This window comes from Mastigoproctus giganteus, chromosome 1 (genome assembly GCF_048544385.1).
Source record: "Mastigoproctus giganteus isolate SK-2022 chromosome 1, ASM4854438v1, whole genome shotgun sequence".
Taxonomy (NCBI): domain Eukaryota; kingdom Metazoa; phylum Arthropoda; class Arachnida; order Uropygi; family Thelyphonidae; genus Mastigoproctus; species Mastigoproctus giganteus.
This window is the reverse complement of record NC_143575.1, coordinates 11,923,533-11,945,687: the sequence shown is the minus strand read 5'-3', so window position 1 is coordinate 11,945,687 and position 22,155 is coordinate 11,923,533. Positions and strand designations below refer to the sequence as shown.

At 38.1% G+C, this 22,155-nt stretch overlaps 1 protein-coding gene across 7 annotated transcripts in view; it reads right to left on the bottom strand.

Moving 5' to 3' along the window:
• The window catches only part of homer (protein), a 651,652-nt gene that overhangs the window by 462,172 nt on the left and 167,325 nt on the right, over positions 1–22,155 (bottom strand). The window contains exon 2 of one of the 7 annotated variants that reach the window (XM_090371497.1): positions 8,433–8,521. The exons of the other annotated variants lie outside the window; for them this stretch is intronic. Coding sequence (XP_090227623.1) covers positions 8,433–8,446 — 14 coding nt within the window. The 5' untranslated portion in view covers positions 8,447–8,521. The remainder of the gene's footprint in view (positions 1–8,432; positions 8,522–22,155) is intronic. 7 annotated transcript variants of the gene reach the window in all.

Genomic DNA, 22,155 nt, shown 5'->3' with positions numbered 1-22,155 from the left:
AATGTTAAGGATTTCGAACCTTGCGAGAAAGGCCTACACGCGCACAAAACTTGACGTTTAGTGTCCACTTGGAAAACACTCTCTTTGCCAGCAACACTAATTTTCATCATGACGTCACAGCGAAAAGAATGTTAGAATAGTAAGAAACTGGAAACACAGCCCATAAAACAAAGATAAGAGTATAAACATGAAAAACTCGAAATTTCAAAAAAACACCAAACAATTACGCACGGTTTCTAGATAAAATATAAAAAACTTCTCCTACTTTAGCTGCTTAAAGAACTTAATTATTTTTTCTCGCCTTTTCTGCTCCTTTTTTTTTATTAAAAAAAAAATGTATATATCAGAAAACTTGAAACCAGCTTCGCCAGTAGTTACGTTTTTATAACTCAAAGTTGAAAATTTACCAATACAAAAACATTACACACCAGCTCTTGAAGGTAATGAGAGTGAACCAATTTGTTTTGCAACAGGCGTATTTTCACACACCAGAATTTGGAATTGGTGCAACGCGTGCCAAAGGTTGAGACTCGGCTGGATACTACCAGAAAAACCGGAAAAGGTTGGCCCTTAACGGTATATGCATCACAGTGAGCGACTTACTGCCAAAAGGGTTCAGAGTGAACAGTAAAAGATGCTGAAAGATTCTGCCGTCCAAGAGTATCCGTTTGCAGTAGGATGAGCTGCTCGAGACTTCATGATGATGGCATCAACGATCAAGGACCTGTCCATGGAAGTCGCTTCGCATTCTCATAAATAAGTGTTTTGCAGGCAATCGAAAGAATCTTTCTAGTAAGGCATTACAACATTGATGAAGTGCTGGAGGTGGTATATTGAGAAAGAGATAATGAGAAATAACGTAAGAGTCACTTATAACAAAAACAATATTTTATAGTATTTTATATGAAATCAATTGCTTTTCTTTGATAAATCCTCATAAAATTGACTTTACAACGAAAATTATCTAAAAACACCGAAAAAGTTAACAACCAACACAGTCACTTTGAGGAAGATGTGGGATCACCTTCAAAACGTTAGGATAATTAAAATATTGTTTTCTTAGGTGTGTATATCGTAATATTATTTTTACTAGTTTATATTTACATACGTGCCGCAGAGAAAATTTAAATATCAATACATAAATCCGATTTTTCTCTTTCACAATTCGAAAATTTCGAAAACAACTCAAAACCTATAGTGGACCGCTAAAAACCTGCTATTGAAAGCTGGTTCACTTGCAACACAACCTGGAAATGTACCACCAAGGTCATAAAAAGATAAGCTACACTACATCAAGCAAAGACATGAAATCGTGCTCCATTCCATTAAGATAGATAGTTCCAGTTTCCAAAAAAGAGAATACTTGAAGAAACATGTTTTTCCCATAAAGCACACTCTGCACTCTTCCGAGAATAGGCAGCTAAAGGAAACCAGTTGGAAAAATGTCATTAAGAACGAGAGGCTATCTGGTACTCTGCACACAATGGCTTGCACTACAGCCTGTCTTCAAAAATTTAAGCATCACAACGAGCTAAGAGAATGTCATTAGGAAGCGGCTACTTGTAAGCCGTCTTGTCCAACGAACACACAATGGAGAGAGAATTTCAGGAATTCTACAGCCACGTGATGCATATAAATCTTAAAGGGAATTCAAATGTGGAGTGGGCGTTTCCTTGCTTATCAAATTTGTACCTTTAAAAGTATACAACTTTACCCTAAAGTTCTGTTGTTTGTTTACTCATTAATGGCGTATATTGCGTAGGTGTAGGGAGGATGGGAGAGGAAGCCTTTTCTTAAAACGTGTTTCAAGAACAAACAATAATTATTTGAAACTTCTTTTAATGTACACAAAAACCACAAACATGAAACAACTGCAACAGAGACGAAATCTATAATATTATACGATTTAAAAGTTTTACAACCTGCAAAGTAAACACTTCAGATTAGCCTTATAAGTGCACTATGTTACGAAAAGCATTGGATTAAAGAGAAATGGCAAAGATTCAGAAATCAGATTTTAATACGCTGTAGAGCTCTCTTACTCCACTAATACAGAACGTAGTCTTTGTGGAACACCTTCAGCCGATTTAAGAGCGGAAAAAAATATTTCTCCCCTCCTCCAGCAGGGCAGTTGAAGTCGGCCTTCAAATTGGCTTTCCAATTCGTAGGTTTCCATTTTTACCCCGCATCAGGTGAAAAAGGGCCGGAATTCGAACCTCGTCAAAGACGCATTTTCAAATTTATCTAACTCCACAGCTGAGTCAGTCGTTTCCAAGCGAGGATAGTAACGTTTTTTCACGGAAACTCGGGTTTTTCATCCAGCAAAACAGGCAAATGGACCAGGGAACAAGCAATTTATGGATACGATACACATCAAGAGATGAGATCGTTTTCGGGTGGCCGCAGAAGGACAGTTTATTTCATTTTATTATTTTTTTACCAATTCTTTTCGCAGTGGTTTTATCAAAAAGCAACAAACTTGAATAATTTTGCCATTACACTGTTTCTTTGTCCATTATAGTGTATAAGACATTTATTGGAACGTTGAATTGAAAACCAACCAATTAGAAAAATGAATTTTAAATATCGAGTATAATATTTCTCTGAGCTTTAATGACGTCAGTAATAACCCTCTAATGAAAACTCTCTACGAGATTTTTCGCCGGGTGGGTAACGTGCCTGGCTGGCAACCCAAAGGTCGCGGGTTCGATTCCCGCCTCGGGATTGGATCAAAGTACTGCAAAAAAAAAAAAAAAAACCTTGGGAGGTGCACTATGGCCACAGAAGCCTATACGCCAACAACTACAAAAAAAAAAAAAAAAAAAAAATCTACGAGATTTTTATTATTATTATTATATATATGTAAACACCAAATATGAGAGGTATTAGAACCTATTGTAGTACCGTACTTGGGTTGGAGATTGAGAAGAAAGAAGATATTTGTTGACAATGGACTTGAACTTCTGTAGACTGTAATTTTCAGGAAATACGTATGAAGGAAAGTTGTTCCAGAAAACAGCAGTTGAATGAATAAACGAGCAAGATGAAAAGTTGCTTTTGTGAGTTTGAAGTTGGACAGTAAATGGATGTTGGCGGCACGTGTTCGGACTGTTTAGAAAGAGAGAGCGGGAATTATAGAAGCCAATTCAGAAGAACAGTGCCAAGGAAATATATATAGAAGAGGCATGCAGCAGAAACAGAACGTCTTATGAGACAGTGAGTGGAAAGACTCTGTTAGAGATGAATCATTAATTAACCTAACTGCCCTCTTCTGAACGGGATCAAGAAGCCTGAGAGTGGTTTTGAGGGCACTACCCCAGATGTGGGAACAATATTCCATGGTAGGGCGGATTTGCGATTTGTACAGAGTGAACAGCTGTTTGGAAGAAAAGTAACGCCGAGAGCGAAAGAGAAAACCAAGTTTTTTAGATGCAGAGGAAGCAATATTTGTAATGTGCTTGTGCCAAGAGAGATTAGAAGTCAGGGTAATCCCCAAAAGAGATATATCATTTTGCCCAGAAATCAGAGTGTCACAAAAGATAAGCATAGTAAAGTGTGTTTAGGGTCAAACGGCACCAGGGGTTTCCCCCATCTCCGCGTAGTTTACATTGTGGTGTGATACAGTTCACTGTAAAGGCCGGAGATTTAAAAGTATATGGATCTTGAAGTGTGTGATGTTGTGTACCGTTGTTCTTCTGGCCATTTAGCCGCCAGACCCCAGCTGAGGCCCGACGTTGCCCACACTTCGCCCCGTGGAGGCAGACCAGGTACACTAGTATTACAGTTATTTACTCTGGCAGGCCCTGCCACCTAGTTTCCTGAGATTTCAGTGGCAAGGACCTTAAAAAAAAAAAAAAAAAAAAAAAAAAAAAAAACACGTTTGCGTAGGTTGATCGCTAGATTGAAAAACCGAAATGTGAGCGAAATTAATTTGGAGCTATTAAATTTTGACCTGTGGGATATACGCTGGCGAGCAAGTAGAGAGGGAGAGGAGACTGAAGACTGGGGGGAGAAAGACAGAAGAAATGGGGTCAATAGAGGAGGCGACCCCATTAAAAGTCAGTGGGGCATGCCCATGCCTCACCAGGAGGAAAACTGGGTTGGCGAGTAGGGGTAAGCATAGGAGCAGAAGAAGAGGTGCACTAATTAGATAGCTCAGGCTTGTGCGATCATGGTAAACGTTTGAAGCATTACTTCGATTACTAGCGCCGGCGATAAAAAGATCTTGTTTTATGAATAAATAAAATGAAATAAAGGAATAATTTATATAATTATAGGAACAAGAACATTAAGCATAACATTATAAACCTAAACGTTATATAAAAGATTTTCTTTTATATCAGTTATAATTATTAGCATGATTAGATTTCTAGAAATGGTTTCCAAGCCAAGTTAAATTCACATGGGAGCTCTTAAACTAGTTTCAATATCTTATCTCAATTAAAAAACAATTGGAGATATTAAAAAAAAAAAAAAAAACGGATGGTTGTCCATACGGTTTATCCTCTGCTTCCAAAAAATGCCCTAATATCGGACATTACATTACATCACATCCAAAATAGAAAGAATAAGATGTAATATGTGTATATCAATGTTATTAAGTTCACACTTTCTACTCAATGTTAGTATAAATTCAACATTTGCGTGTCCACTGTTGTTGAAAGCTACAGAATTCAAGCATCCGTGCATAGGTTGCCAATTGGCAAGTCCGAAGAACCATTTTGATTTTGTACTTGAATACTCGCCCTCGTTGGTAACATAGTTGGTAGGATCGCCGTTCTACCAACACCAGATGGAAAAGACCTAAGTTCGAATCCCATCGATGACAGAAAGAATTTTTATGGGTCTTTTTCACACTGTGGTTGAGCTAGTCGGTCTCAGGAGAGGATAGCATGGGTTTTTCCTCCCGGAAACTAGGGTTTTTGGTCCAGAAAAACAGAAAATTGACTTCAGAACACACGCAATTTACAGACAATAAACACGGAGCAACATGGCCTTATCGCCTATGCTCCTAAAAACCCAATAACAACTTCAATATTGGCAGTTAGCGATTTCCTTACATACATCAAATGCTAAATGTCGGCAAAACCGAACAAGTGATACGGACAGATTAAAACAAAATAGAATTTAACTTGCGAGACATACATAAAAAACCAACCATATATTAATGTACAGGACAATGGAACACGATACATTTTTTAAACCAATTGTGAAGCATTTGTCTCAACTGGAGAAATAGTTTGAGTGAGAGTATCCAAAGTCATCATAGTCAGGACGATCTTTTCTTTAAACAGAAAACGAAACTGGAGGTCTGGAAAGCAGAGGAGGGGTCTTCAAAAGAAGAGCTGCAAGATCCTGCCTTATAGGGTCGCCTGTGAAGCGGTCAAGTGATGTGTAAAGTTTCGTTGAAAGTATAGCCGGAGTGGAGTGGAGTGAAATGCTACGGCTAAAGAGGTTGGGAACGGCCGTGATACACGGATGAATAGCAGTTGCCTCAACTGCTCCATAACGAATTCAAGAATGGAAGCAATAAACGAGTTTCCGGCCACTAAAAAGGAGTGTGTCTAGTGCGACATTCTTGATACTGGGAAGTCTTAAAGACGTCGTGATAAGGAAGCGAGGGAAAGAAATATTGTGATTTAAAGGGAAAAGTACAGACGGGCGAGGAAGTCGTTCTGCTAACATCTTCAAGGGCCATCGCTAAAATATATCCAGCACGGGGAAATTTAACAAACTTATGTCATGAATGGCATGTTTATCTGTTGATATTTACAAGGCGGGAACTGAAAAATTTTGTTGGGATTATTGTCAAAATAGTAACCGAATTTGATCTGCTACAGAGGATACACTGGAGAAGCAGCTTCACAACGCAGTATTTGAATGGCTTTTCAACGTTCAAATACGAATAATTTCATTCTTTTGGGGTATTCATCAAGATGATGGGTACCCCCAAAAGGATGAATATTAGTGACTCGAAAAGGATGATATTACTGAATGTTATTGACCTTTTTGGATATCCATCATCTTGATGGATACCCCAAAAGGTCAATAACTACCCATGAAAAGCAAGCGGTTTATTTCAATAGGATAGGAGCATGAAATGTCTAGAGAAAGTGCATTGCACTACAAAAATTTTAGAGAATATCTTTAATAACAAATCGGTCCTTCTATAGAGATGATATTAACAGTCTTGTTTGGTGCTGATTACACAAGGTGGATACAGGATCCAAGTTGCACAACAGTGAAAAAAAAAAGAATTCTTGGTTACAGTGAAGGGTGAACAGAATAGTAAGGTATGCCTAGACGCCTAGTATGTTGAGAAAACCAAAACCCTGAAACTAAAGTTTGGACGCAAGGTGGACATGATGTGTTCTAAATCCATTGATTCTTGTTACTTCCCCCACATCCGTTTCCTCCCTTCGGATGAAAACAGTTGTCGCTGTTCGATTTTGCGCCAAAAGAACTAAGATTATAAAGCGTCAGAGTATCGAGTCTGTAAAGTTACTTGATATATTTAAGCTGTTCAAACGATGTCTTCATCCACGACATATCAACGGATGTAGATATCCACTGCAGATAGTTTCCAATGTGCATTGCTGGTTAATACGGACAATTCTCGACCAGCAGAAAATGCTCCAAGAAGTCTTCGCTTTTTTGCTTATTTCAAAAGTAAGAAACGATGTTGAAACTAGATGACCTTATGGTTTGTCACCGTGGGGTTTTCCAGCGATATCATTGTTCATTAGTGGCGTTGCCATACATGCGTAATGCATCTATCGTCTTAACCATGTCGGTCCGCATGAAATAACTCAACTGCCAATGGTCGGATTGTCAACAAATTTTACATTTGGGTCGTTTACAGAGATTTGTTCAGCTATTCCAAATTTCATTAAAATCCAGGAATTACTAGTATTACTTTTTTTTTATTATTCATACATATAACATATGTTTATCCATATACAATGCAGGTGAAGTACGGTTTTGGATGAAATTTTATATTTAGCTCTTTCAGAAAGAGTTGTGGAGACATCCCAAATTTCATTAAATCGGAAAGATAAGAACCCAGCAATTATTCTTTCTTTCCCCTCCCCTCCATATATATTACATAGGCTATCCATATACCGTACGTTGTAGTAAGCACTGGATATTATGTTTGTTGCCGTACACTGAAACGAATTAACGCACTGTGTACATTCACTAACTGGTAATCAGTTACAAATGGCATAAATCAATTATGGACCCCTTGACAAAGTCTAGATATATCACCGCTGAGGTGTCAGAGTGTTGTGTCTATAAACTGCGTGTATTCTATGGTCAGTGCGTATTTTAAGAGATAAAAATTGCAATTTCCTAGAGGAACAACTATGCGATTCTTGTTAGACACCGGCTAACTCGACCATGATATGAAAAATGTCCATATAGGACATTTTTCGCGTCCTATATGGACATATAGGACGCGATCCTTCGTATCGAATCAGGATCCAAGCTGAACCATTATTCACACGATGTCGAAAAACAGGGATGAGTGCACGGCGCCTACTCGCAAGGTAGCCGCGGTGTCTGCGATAAGAAACGCCGATATTATTTGCTTTTTTTTTCATACAAAAGCATTAATAACTCTATAACGAGGAGTCGACGAGAATGACAGCTAATCCTGAACAGAAAGAACTTGTATATAGGGATGGCGAATTCTCTAATATGATGGCTAGTACACATGCTCTAAACCTGTAGTAGTGAATCTTCGTTAAGTGTACGCCCAACAGAAAGAGAACAATGCTAGTGTCCATCAAGGTTTCCCCGACGTCTTTTAGCAATCCAGAATTTCTTAAAAATATCACAACAGTCGGTAAAAATTGGGTTTGTGGATATTGACCAAAACAGTAAACGGCAATAGAAAGAAAATTTGGAGGCAAAGTGTCACACAATAACGTCAATTTCTTTCTGTAAATGTTGATCTAATACTGCATACTGGTGAAAAATTCTAGTAAAAGTGTCTACAATCATCGACGCCTTTCCAGTCGACAAACAACGAGTCTCTTAACTGAAGCTATGGAGACAAGCAAGATAGAGCATGAAGATCATGATGATGAAATTCTTTAATTACAAAGGACTTGTGCACTCTGAATTCGTACCTCGTAGTCGAACAGATAAAGAAACTTTATATCTGGGGTATCATAACACAGAATTAATTATAAGGCAAGACAAAGTCGTTGATGTGCACTATTACGGTGCTTCTTACACGGTAATTCTGGCAAAACCATCAAAGCTGCTTTCCATCATATATTTACCTGATTTGGCTCCGAGCGAGTCATTTCTGTTTTCTGAATTAAAACGATTCTCTGAAGTGGACGTATTTCATCATTTGTTATTAACAATTAAGTAGGAGAGGAGAGGGAAGCATTTTACCAACTAAAGGGAAACTGCCTACTTACTCTTGTGACTTCATTTGCGATACGACACAGGTTGTCCCAGCACGGAGGCCGCTAACACAACAAGCTAATCTCCTAAGCTCTAATCATTCCTAGCAATGGAAATTTATTTGCAATCAAATGACATCTCAGAGAGGAAACACAAGCAACATATAGAACAACAAAAATTAATGAAATCTGTCAAAACTAATTGGTATTCAGCAAGTTAATTAATGTTGAATTTTTATTTATTCGTTTGTGAGCATTTCATCCAGCGCTTTCACGATCGAGTCCCCTGGAAGATCATGTTGCAAATTACATTTCTCCAAGCATGGAAAAAAAAAAAAAAAAAGGAAAAAGTTGAAAACTGAAAAGCAAAGAGAGAGGAGAGAATTGTTAAAGGAGTTAGGGATAACAAAATTGTTTTGGCATATGTTATCGCAGTAGCCTGTTTCACACTGAAACAGAAAGGTATATATACATACACTGGTGTGCAAAACTTAAGGACCAATCAGGTTTGAGCCTGTAGCTTCTCATAGGAGTGGCCTGAATATGGTATGGGAAAAGCATACCAAAGGAACCTCGTGAGGTACAGAAATGATGAAGGAAACAACACCGACACAACAGCGGAAACAAAACGGTACAGAGGGACTTTATTCAAAAATGGCAACATAGCACTGGCTGCCATGATACAGATGCATCACTGCAAAAGATGTAACAAAGGGAAGAGGTGGTCCTCAGTAGGAGATATGGCCACCCCTAATGTCGATGCAGGCTTTTCACCGCCTGTCCATACTTAGAACGATATTGTTGATAAGTTCTTGCGGTAACATTGTCCATTCCTCTGTCAGCGCCATCTTCAGCTGGTGAACATTTTCTGGTGGGTGTGGATGGGCCGCTAGGTGTCTCCTCAGAGCGTCCCATATGTGTTCAATGGGATTTAGATCAATGGAACGGGCAGGCCAATCCATACGAACAATGTCCTCACTTTCCAAAAGCATATCAACAGCTGCAGTGCGATGGGGTGTGGCGTTATCATCCATAAACACGAACTCGGGGCCAATGGCACCTCGGAACAGACGCACATGGGGAAGGATTACTTCAGTACAGTAGCGTGCACCGGTTACAGTACCGCCTTCCAGTATCTGGAGTTGTGTACATCAATCCAAGATAACGCCTACCCAGACGAGAACACCTCGACCGCCATATCGATACCTTTCAGTGATGTTTGCGGGATTATACCGTGTGCCACGTTCCCGCCAGATTAGCTAACGTCCAGAATCGCTGCTGACACTGAATCTATTCTCATCAGTAAAGAGTTCCTTACCCCATTGCGCTGCTGCCCAGTCCCTGTGTTCGATGCACCACTGTAAACGGTGTCTCCGATGGGCAGGTGTTAAAGGGACACTGCGTACTGGTCGTCGGGCAAACACTCCACCTTTTTTGGAGTCGCCTGGCCACAATAAACCGCGATATCCTGAATCATTGGGCGTTGTTTTTCGTGGACGACCACCACTGGTCCTTCGAACAGCTGTACCTGTCGTTCTGAAAGCCGACCACGCACGCGAGACAATGCTATGGGCGATACCGAACTCTGCAGCCACACTCCTCGCACTTCGACCTTCCCAATTATTCGACCCCGGGTAAAGTCATCCAGCTGTTGTCTACTGGCCATTTCGTTGTCTGTAGCACTGTATGAAACCAATCGAACGTCTGTAACAATCGTGCTCACCACTCGGTAATTTGCACATAACTGCTGCTTTTATCTGTTTAGGTGAGCCCTCTCATCGCGATTCAAATTTTTGCATGTGCACCAGCTTTCTATTGAACGGCCAGTTATGCAAATCGCCACAGGCTGTTTCGTTTGATTTTGTGATTTTAACCTTTAGAAATATAGTGTTGGTCCTTAAGTTTTGCACACCAGTGTACTTATTTACCTAATCAAATTAACAGGAAAAATATGATCTAATTAATAAGGGGGAAAAAAGGAAAAAATCGTATGGTGCAGTTCTGGTGAGTACAGTGAATTCCCCAAAGCGCTAACTCATTTTCTAGTATGGTACTTTTAACGAAACTGGAAAATCCAGTACTTTTTCAACCCTTTTCTTTCGAATTTCATTGAATCCTCACTTCATGCTTCAATAACATACATGTCTCAAATGGAAAATTTTTTCAAGAGCACACAAAATTTGTCGTTGGTATGACGGTCACTGAACCTTGTGCACTAGATCTACTGGGATTGCCGACATCTAAACACGTCAGAACATGCTTAAAAGAACAAATTTATCGTAACATGCACGCAATTTACACAATTGCCCCATGACTTTAATTGCCTTGGTACATTCTAAACCAACTTAATTAATGGTCTAATGCGCCCCCCCCCCCTTTTTGGAGACGTTTAAAATGTCAACATGAACAAAAATAATAAAAAAATAAAATGCAATTATAAAAAACCAGGCTTTCCTAAAGATAAGATAGTACAGTGGTTATAATCAGCGTTCTTACAACACCGGGTGGAAAAGGACAGGGTTCGATCCCGTAAATAACGCAAGGAACTTTTACGGATGTTAAAAATCCGATCTCAGACGAGGATATCAAGATCTATACTCCCGGAAATTGGGGTTTGCATCAAATAAAACAGGCAAAGCGAACACAGAAAATGTGCAATTTAGAAACATAATACATGTGGGTGGATGAGATTGTTCTCGGTTAAATCTAAGGTGTTTCGACTAACGATACTATCAGTTCTATCGTGAATACCGAGGCTCATAGTTTTCCATAAATCCTCTGGTATCCACTTGATGGCTATTTTATTGGAAAAAATAAAAGCCGATGGGTTTAGAATTCCACATGAAGTATTATTATTCTTGCAGCTGGTGTTGAGCAAAGGCACTGTCGAGAAATTGACTGATCTGTGGTAACGTACATGGAAATCAGTATGCATGGTACGAGATCGAGCCTCTACCCTTCTACAAGAAATGCAAAATCCATTGTTAACGTACGAGTACAATGGGATGCACATTTTTTGGCAGCCAGTATGACAGCAAAAAAAAGCAGCTGAAGTTAATTCCTCTAACCACCTTGGGCCTGTAACAGTATGTCTTCACGAAAAAAACGAAAGAATGGTGTCGTTCACTTTAAAATAACCATATTTATAGCATATGAACTTTCGAAAGCGTATGTGCTTGGTCTGATCACTGGTCTGAACATTGGTCTGATCACTTTGAAGGTCATCGCTACCATCATTTTAAAGTGATAGCTACAAACAAACATATAAAATGCGACCACTTTGAAATTGGCGAAAAACAACTGAAATATGAGTAAAAAATATGATAGTTAATGGAATATGGTAGGAATTCCCACCGGAAGAGCTTGGTAATTCTTCTTCCTAATGAATGAGCAGTTTCAAATTCCCCAGGTGCTGATGGAATGTCTGTACGGCATTCAGCGTGGAGATGGTGGGCATCAGGCAGTAACTTAGTTACCCCACACCCTTTTTTTAACTCAACTTTTAATAGAGTATTAAGATCACAGACTGGTGCTCATCTCATGGGGCTAATTTATCTGAAAGTTACTTTCGTCTAAGGTTTTCTTCAAACCAATTATGCACATTACGGACCACTCAAAATGTATTTAGCCATCCCTTCAACGCTTAAGTAGTATTTTTCACTTTTATTCCTGCTACGCGATAGAACGTGTCTAATATGTTTTCTTTTAAAGGACTTCACAACAGGGCAAGAAGACACCACTGGATGATTATCGACGATGGAGATGGGAAATATGAAATTTCGTGAAAATCCGTTCACTGGGAGTCGAGTTATTACATGCGGACGAACAGACGGACGCACTTAAAATGAAGAAACAATTTTTAAATAAAACGGTACTAAGTGATAACATCATCGCCTTTTAAACTGAATGAAGCCAGTGAAAATGGTACCATCCTTTGGTATGTACACAACGAAGCTTTTGCCAACTCACGTACTGTAATTTGCTTTAAAATATATCAAAGTATTATTTTAAAATGTTTTGATATGCACAGCACGTGTGGTCGGCGCTATCTGCAAGTTCCTTTACTGGTTTCGATGATGGACGTTCTAGTTTATTTCGGCTAGAATGCATCCAATAGCTTTCTTTCTGATAAGAGGCAAAAGCTTCTGTGCGAAGTGTGAGACGAATACACGTCAAAGTTCTAGCAAAACTACTTGAAGCCAAGGTGTCTGGTATCCTCAGCATTAACGAAAAAAGCCGATTTCTTTCAAGAAACCTGAATTAACGAAAGTGCAAGCGAACTTCATACAAACACGGTAAACTTAATCACAAATGGCATGGCTAAACTTCCGCCGTTTTTTATCGTTTTAAACTTTTATAATTTAAAGGTAAATGCTTTCTAAGTAGCTTCTTGACCTCTTTGCTAATCCCGCTTCTCTTTACAATGAATATTCACAGAAGAGCTCAAAGAATGCATAAAAGTTCTGAAAGGGAAATCTCAATTAGAAGGAACTATCGATTTCTCACAACAAATTCTCGGCCTCTGAAAAGAAATTCTCAAGACAGAGGAGAAAGCTAATTTTCATCCTCGGTTGCTCCATTACTGTATGTTAATCATCATCAGATCAACAATACAGGCAACAGAACGTGCGTGAGAACCATACAGAACGACTTTGGATCCGAAAGGCTAACGAGGAAAACATACACACAATGGTGATCAATATATAACTGTAAAAACGTTGCCTTGACAACGCGAAACTGATGCGCACGCACCTTCAAATCTACAATCCTGTTAGACACGAGTTGGTGAATTTGACAGCCATTCGCGTAATAATAGTTGAATTACATTTTGAAGAGTTGTTTACATTTGTCAACACGTAGAATTAAGTTGCTGATGCAGCAAGCAGAAAGATAAAAGACGGACAAATCCTTTTGTCTGCATTTCGATTATTCTCCACAAGAAAATTTAATCTAAAGGATTAAGGAGACATTAAAATATTAGCAATTGTTCGGAGGAAGTCTTTCGCTGAACTTTAATCTTTCTATTTCGCAATTTTTGTTGAGTGCTAGCAAAAAATGATGAACTGCATCTGCCAAGACATTGTTCACCATATTATATTGTAGGTTAACAAAAGTATAAGATATTTAGAGAAAAATGTGAATGAACAATTTTAGTTACTAATTTTTCCGCTGTTGCGGTTGTTCGTTTATGCATCGTACGAAAAGGACCAGCGGAATGATAAGGTTATAAATGGGGCCCTCTGACTTGACCTCACATTCAAGTAACATTTTAAATTTCATCGCTCTGATTAAATTGTTCCTCGTTTAAGTGTGCGTAATGATTGATAAGTACATACATAATAATATAAAACAACAATAATCGTTTATCCGTGTATTCATTTGTTTTTATTTCTTTATTATTTTTTATTATGTGAATCTGAGCTTTTCCAGCTCTCCAGTGTGTGCAGTTTCACTTGCACGTTGACAGAAGAATACTTTGTAGAAAATAGCTACTCCTATTCCGGCTCCACCAGGTCATCACCTCCGCCGTGTCCAGTTCGTAATTCCACTACCACCGTCTTTAGTTCTAGTAACAATTTTCATCATCACCTTCGATTTAGACAGTTCCATACGCGTAGAATGCTGCATGACCACTGTTTTCCTGTTGCCTCTCTCATGCTGGAGTAGGGCTGGTCCTCATCTGCTGGCACAGGCTAATGTGTGTGGAATCTATATCTCTCCCCTCTATAGTCAGTTCTGCTATAACGTGGTACATGTGTTCCTAAAAATCTACGCGTTATGGTATTTCGCGCATTTAAAACAACAGGTCTTAAGGGAAAATAAGGATAGGGGCAGAGAACTCAAAAAAATGTTCAGTCTGGTAAGTAAAACATTAAAAAAAGTTAGAAACCCAATAAAATTGCTAAGACAGGTTTAAGCAACTGAATTTCTAATAAATAAATAAATAAATATTACAGTAAATATAGTACTTTGCCTTGACAAGATATGAAGTTTGATTGATATTTCTGTTTACTGACATTTTTTTTTATTATTGTAGAATTTAAAACAGTAAAAAAGATAAACAATCAATAACGACGAACAAATTGCATAAGTGGGACACGTTTACGCAGATTCTGAAAATTTATTTATGTTTTTTATATGATTGAAGATTTCATGGAAGGGGAAACACATTTCACCATAATAGCGTAAAAACCCAAACAATTCCAACTATTATCGCAAATGCAGTAAGATCGAGTTTACTAACCGTTTATAATTAGATTGAACTAACTGATTAAAAGCCCAATAAACCGGAAACTGCAAATTGTTTTTATTGTTTTATGGTAGTGACTTCCAGAAATGTGCTCCTCTGCTCACGCTATCACGTCTCATGAAATTTCTGTTCGAACAGAAAAATGTGAACTCCTGAAAACATGAGTCGGCTACAATATTGATGATATTGATGAAGGTATATCAGGCTTAATGTCGAAGTTTGCAGATGATACAAAGGTTGGCAGGGTTGTTAATGACAGTAGTGGCAGTCTGCTACTGCAACAGGATCTAGATAATTTGGGCAGATGGGCTAAGAAGTGGCAACTGAAGTTTAACCTTGACAAATGCAAAGTACTGCATATGGGTAGAAATAACCCCAGAGAAACGTACCAACTGTGTGGTACTACACTTAAGGTGGTAGAAAATGAAAAAGACCTGGGAGTAATTGTGCAGTCAGATATGAAGTTCTCTGAGCAATGCAGACAGGCGGCCAGGGCAGGTCATGGGGTTTTGTCAATGATATATAGGAATTTTGCTAGCAGGGAAAAGGAGGTGATTATCCCTCTGTATAAGGCAATGGTCAGGCCACGCCTTGAGTACTGCGTACAGGTCTGGAGACCTCATTTTAGCAAGGATGTAGATTTACTTGAGCGGGTACAGAGAAGGGCAACAAGATTGGTGAGGGGAATGAAGGGATCCTCTTACCAAGAGAGGCTTAAGTTCTGCAAATTGCAGTGGCTGGAGACTAGGCACCTGCGCGGTGATCTGATTGAGGTATATATATAAGGCCTTGAATGGATTGAGCACGCTGAATTCTGATGGGATCCTTCCACTTGTTCAGATTACGAACCTAAGGGGGCATAAATTCAAATTAAGAAAAGACAGATGTAGAATAGATGTGCGGAAATTTGCCTTTAGCCAGCGGGTGGTTAATTGCTGGAACAAACTTCCATCTGTCGTTGTGGAAGTTGATAGCTTGAATAAATTTAAAGAGGAACTGGACAGGCGTTTGGAGGGAATGGTGTGATTTTTTTTTTTTTTTGGCTGATGCTGCATAAGCTCATACATTTGCTTTCTTGCATCACATGCCACTACTACTACTAATATCACGTGTATCATGTGAATACAGCGAATGACAACAGTGTGTCTCCGACCAATACAATTATAATCAATGGGAAATACAGCTCGGACACATTTGACGTTTGACATTTTTAAGGCTTCGTAAACGTGTATGTATTGCTGCACAGGTCGCAACGTTCAGCTTAGTGCCGGGTTTTGCGTTCACCTAGTGTTACTCGCAGACGAAATCGCGCATGAGCGAACGCGAAAATTGCGTTATACTCGCAATGTTCCCTAATATATCAGTCGCGTTGGAGCAAATTCGCGTTGCGAAAATGCGCGTTAATGCAGAACTGACTGTGTTTCCTTTTATTTATTATTATTTTTTTTTTCCTTTCCGTCTGTTTATCAGGTGTTTACTTTTTATTCTTCTTCCTCCTCCTTTTTCTGCTATTCTTTTCTCTATTGTGTTTGTCCTTGATGTCACCAGCCTTGCTTTATTTTCGCGTTTAGTTGTGGCCCGCCTCCTTGTAACGTAGATAGGTACCAGGACGCACCTTTCTGGTACCAAAGTGGCCGGAAACAACTAAACAACATAACAACACATACCACTCTACACATTTCGGGCCTTACTGCAGAGTTTTTGTATCATCCCAGTGTACTACAGCAGAGTTGAACTAGTTTGGGAACCGCCTCACATAAGATACTATATATATCTACAAACATTACGATAAGTACTCTTTCGAAGTCTAGCGAATACTAAATGCACCGAAAGTGTCTGTAACCATTGTCAAATACGGATGTTTTTATTTAAGACCACATATGTAAAAAAAAAAAATAAATAAATAACTGGAAAGAAAAGATGGCTCTGAAGTTTTAAATTCTACATAGTCCTCTACAGACTGGGTGATATTTATGAATAAAATTCCCAAAACAGGCAGGGCCTGTCAGTTTGATTGATAAATGTAAAACACACACACACACACGCATTGAAAATTCACATTACTTAGATTCTATTTGTTATTTCTTTGACAAAATGCAAATATAGAAGACTACTGATGTATGGGGTTTTATATTTGACTTTCTAATATACTGTCATTTCAAGAAACGTAGCCTCACCAATGAATGATAAGTTAAAATGCTCAAGGACTCAATTTCAGTTGGTCTACTTGACAGGAAGCTTTTCGATGCTATAATTCAGTATAAGAAAAATGGAAAAAAGAAAAAAAAATGGACACTTAGCAGCAATAGAAACAAGTTATGAGGCTGTGTCAAACTTCATAGTATCCATCGCTGGCATGGAGATTAGAGACAAATAAATAAATAGTACATACACATTTCACTGAAATTTATAAATCCGATGTATGAACATTATACTGCCCGTCATCTTGAGAAAATTGAACGTTCCAAGGTATATGTTTAAACCACGTCATAGAATTTCCCCCATAAATCATACACACATAAAATGGTGTGTGCGGACAAAAGCTGAGGTGTATACACTTTGCTATCTGTTTCGACAAATTTGGCTAAACACTCTAAAATTATAATATGTGATGCACAAATAAAGTTAATGACTAAATTTTTAAGTATTTCAGGGTATTCATCTGGGAAAAAGTTCAGAAACGGCAACTCAGTGTTGTGTGGGGAAACCGCAGTGATGAGGCTGTAATGTCTACTGAAGGCGGACCGAAACGCAATTGTAGGTACCAATGTATCGTTCACAGTTTCGTTAGAAAAATATCAGCAGCATCAGGAAGGACGCCCATCAAAAATCAATTTACCTTTCAGTATTGATAATGCTTATACTTTCTGGCACGAAAACAATCGCCTGGAGAAGATGGCCGGATAGTGAACATGGAAGTAACATTTCTGTTACCTTCATATGCACTATCCAACATTTAAACTCGACTGAAGGTCTGCGCGCACTTGTAATCAGGGTTTATAAGCTACATTATTACTTATATCACAATTCGTTTGCATTCGCATATTCTGCGCGCATTCGGTTTTGTAATAGTATTTATGGAAAGAATATATGGATAATATTTGGAGGAGATTAGGCTATGACGGAAAAGCACCTAAATTGCCTGATTACATAGAACGGAGATATTTTTCCACTGGTAGAATTTGTTCACTACCATCAATGCAGTGACTGTCCGTAGAAATTTTTTAAATCAAGCGTTGTTTATTCTAGTTTGCCATTTTATGGGTATAATAAACGCCTCAGAGCAGTGACAGGAGAAAGGCGAAACTAATAAAACGTGAAATTTTTATTACTCTTTTGATGCTACAAAGCGTTCTGACTTTTTATAGTTCCATCTGTTCCTTGTTTATACCTTGTGAATACTGTGCAAACAAGATAAATTTGTCTGTTACACCTTTACTGAAACTAAAAGATGAATTTTTTCCATGGTTAAGAGTGAAATCCCAAAGGCATTTAGTTTACAGTGTTTAATATATATATGCCTTTATTAAAAATGGGAAATGTGCGGTGAAATATCAGCTAACAGAATAGTAACTACAGCATCGAGCTGTTTCCATAGCAACGTTCGTCACAGAAGATTATATTAAGCCTCGAAGAAAGAACCTCCCCCCTTTTCCCTAGAAACAGGTAACAACAACGTCACCATGAGAATAAACAGGGACTTACACTAAACAGAAGCGTGAAATTCATCACAAATGAATTTCGCATCCGCCGGGATTCAGAGGTAATACCATTAGTGATTGTTCCAGAGATGCGTCGGGGAACCCACTTCCTGCAAGGCAACAGTAAGAAAACTGACTCTATACGCAGGTTTTATTTGATTTTTTTAGCTTATTTATTTATTTATTTATTTATTTTTTTTTTTTTTTGTTGTTGTTAAGCAATTGCCTAGAATGATAGATGAAAGAGTTTTACTTCATTCATTCTGATCACATTTCCCTTTGGAAATATTTCGAGTTACATTATTCTGTGATAATGTGGCCTAATATACTGAATTGTACTTAAAAGAATTAGCCTACCACTAAATAATCAAAAATTCCTCTAAAGAACCGTAATACAATGGCACACATGCGACAAATATTAGACATTGGTGCGGCTTTGCCAACTATAGGAAATTCCAATCTCCATTTACTTTACCTTGTTTCCATGGTAACGGAAGAGATGCTGCGATGTACATAATTTTTGCTCAATTGAGCAATGTAATAAACGTCAATGAGTGGTTACGAGTTAATACTCATCCCTTCTAATCTATGAGATGAGGGGATCTAATTCCGAATCGCATTCGTTTATAACTGATAAACTAGACACCTCGCGATAAAAAAAAAAATATAATAATAATAATAAAAAATAAATAAATAAAATAGTGGAGTGTTACTTAAGTACGTGAAGCTCTTAGAAGAATACATGAGAATACTGAAAGTGATCAAAATCATAAACCTTTATAAAATAAAATTCAATTCACAGTAATCTGACTGATCCCTGTGTTCCACTATTCTTTGGTGAGATAACTTGTGATGGGCATAATCGAATTAGTAGTTATTAATAATCATTCGATTGATATAATCGAATAATTTTCCACAATGAAATGATTTGTCATAATCAAATGATTTTCCATGATCGAAAAAGGGAGTTGACAGAAATAAGAGAGAAAAGGCAGAGAAATAAAAAGGCGCAAAGGAGGAGAAAAGAGGAAAAAGAGTGGGGGGGAAGGCAAGACAGAAAACTAAAAGGGGAGAGAGAAAGAGGGGGAAGAAAGATAAAGTTAGAAAATAAGGAAGGGAAAGAAAGAAAAATAAGAGAAAAAGTTAGAGAAAAAATGATGTAAGAAAGATGTAAGGGAAGAGAGAAATAGAAAGAGAAAGCAGCAAGTATATAAAGAAACAACTGATCAATAAAAAAAAAAAAAAAAAAAAAGAAAGGAAAGGAAACGAGAGAGATGGAAAGGATAATGCGTCACTGGCTGGATGAGCGGTGGCCTACTGATGCATGCCTAGAAGTTACCTTTTTTCCTCCTTATGATGGCTGGAGACCAAACTTTAATATATCGACCTTAAACTGATCGAAGCGAACCGAAAGCGTTTTGGTATGATGCGCATAGCGTGAAATATTACCGCGTCCCCAACAAACTATTCGCTGGTGGGCCCGTCAGTTGATCAGCGCTAAAAATTCGCCTCATTCTTTTTTTTTTTTTTTTTTCCCTTAAACGCAAATACAATCGCAAACACAATCGTAATGTATCTGTATACTATATTTAACACTGCTGGGTACTTATATGAACAGTACTGTACATGTTAAATGAAACTCCGATATTAAAAAATCGAAGTTTTATAAAAATATTGAATTGTGTATAATATTTTAATAAATTTTTAATTAAAATATTTTATGTTTTGTGTTAGATGAAAATCTAATATGGTGATATCTCTCTCATTACAGCCGAGAGTCTGAAGTGATGTTATCCGCAACATCGTAGTTTAAATTCAATTTCACTGATCCATCATGGTATTAATCCTGATCATATGTCTGTTCTCGCAGCCCAACTCGTAATCTAAAAGGTAGGTGCACCGTACTGCATTCTCATTAAATTTTCATTATTTTACAATTTACCATATAATTAATGAAAAGTGAAATAGTCTTTTAAGAACTGCCTCATAGCAAATTGAACGAAAGAATACTATCTACCAGATTTTTAAATTAAAATTTAAAAGTTGTTTATTTAAAAATCCAGGTTGACAAAAGGAAGATGTTGTACACTTCCGCCCTTGAGGGGAACTAATTCGGCAACAGCTCGAAAAGCTCTTTAGAATTGCATAACACTCGCAAGACAAAGTGTCCGACAGATAATTTCGAGGGAAATATAACCAACCATTTTAGTCAATACCAACAAAAACATCGCTAAACTTCAATGTAAGAACAATGGACTCCAGCAAAAACTCAACATTCTTCAAACCTTGCCAATGAATCAAATAAACTGATCTATTTTTAAATCTGCATAATCAAAACCAGGGATATCAAACACTGGGTTGATCAATATTACTACAGATTTCTGTGCGATACTGATATTTGCGATGCACTCGGCGATTCTTCACCGTAGAAAGAAGAGTGCCCCAACCCCAATGATAATTATGTTGCCAACTTTACATTTCAGAAAACTCAGATATTTTTTTGAAGTCAACCCCCATAACCAACTTTTTTTCTTTTCTTTTTTGTTGCTTTCATCGAAAATTATTAAACAGAAAAAACATTTTTTTTCTCTATTAAAAATTTAGGAGAATATAAAATACAAAACCAAATTTTGTAATTAAAAATCGTCTGACGTTCGGTCGAAAACAACGGTTTGCAACACTCTCGGCTATTCGACATTTCTCCTAGCAATACTGACACGACAAAAATCAATAAGTTAGCTAGCATTATTAATACCCTATCTGCATGATGAGGATGCTCATGCCATTGGAGGATTTCGCTTTACACATTAAAAGAAATCCTTCATTCTAACACAAATGCCAAACTCATTTAACTAAACGTGCCTTATCAAGCCGTAGCCTAGTGGTCAGGCGCGTGGGTGCATAAGTACACGTGCCTTGAGTGACCGGGGTTCAAGCCCGTGAGTGCTGAATACGGTGCTGTTTCTTGTATTCAGTCTATTTTGTGAACTCCTCTGACCGTTTGGTCGTCCCGGAGTATAAACAGAAAATTTATTATTTTAAGTGTTTGAATATACTAAGGAATGGATGGTTCCATTATGATTTCAGATACGATGGAAGTGTTATGAGGTTCACTGATGAAAACTCCTATTCCGTAGGCTAAACCTCACACCGAGTGTTCAGGTGTGAGGGTACATAAGTACACGTGCTTTGAGTGACCGGGGTTCAAAGCCCGTGACTGCTGAATACAGTGCTGTTTCTTGTCTTCTTTCGATCTTGTGAACTCCTCCTACCGGAGGTCGTCCCGGAGTATAAAGAGAAAATTTTATTTTATATTTATATTCAACACTCCATTTTTCACACATAGCCAAGTGCATTGCTCTTGGGAGAGGGTTATATGCTTTTTTCCCTCCTAGAAAAAAGAGTTTTTTCATATACGCCGCAATTCTAGAACAATCCAGCCGAACACTGATTTCTTTCTGCAAATCAATGTCACCATGTCCTCCACTCTTCGTATCCGTTTTCAAGCTGCAATTTTACTTCAGGAATAATAAAACAGCTAACGCTATCATGGCTTGAATAAAATTGTTCACAGTACAAAGACGATCCATTCCACTCTCGAAAGTGGACAGACATGCAACTACCTTAAATTATTGCATTGTTTGGAGTACAATAGTCTAGCGGGGTCTAAGAGTTTATTTCGACGAGTTTCCTCGAAATGAGGTGTGTGTATGTTAAGTGTGAAAGCAATTAAGGCCAGTCCTCGTGGGTAGCATAGTTGTTAGAGTCGCCGTCCTCCCCACACCAA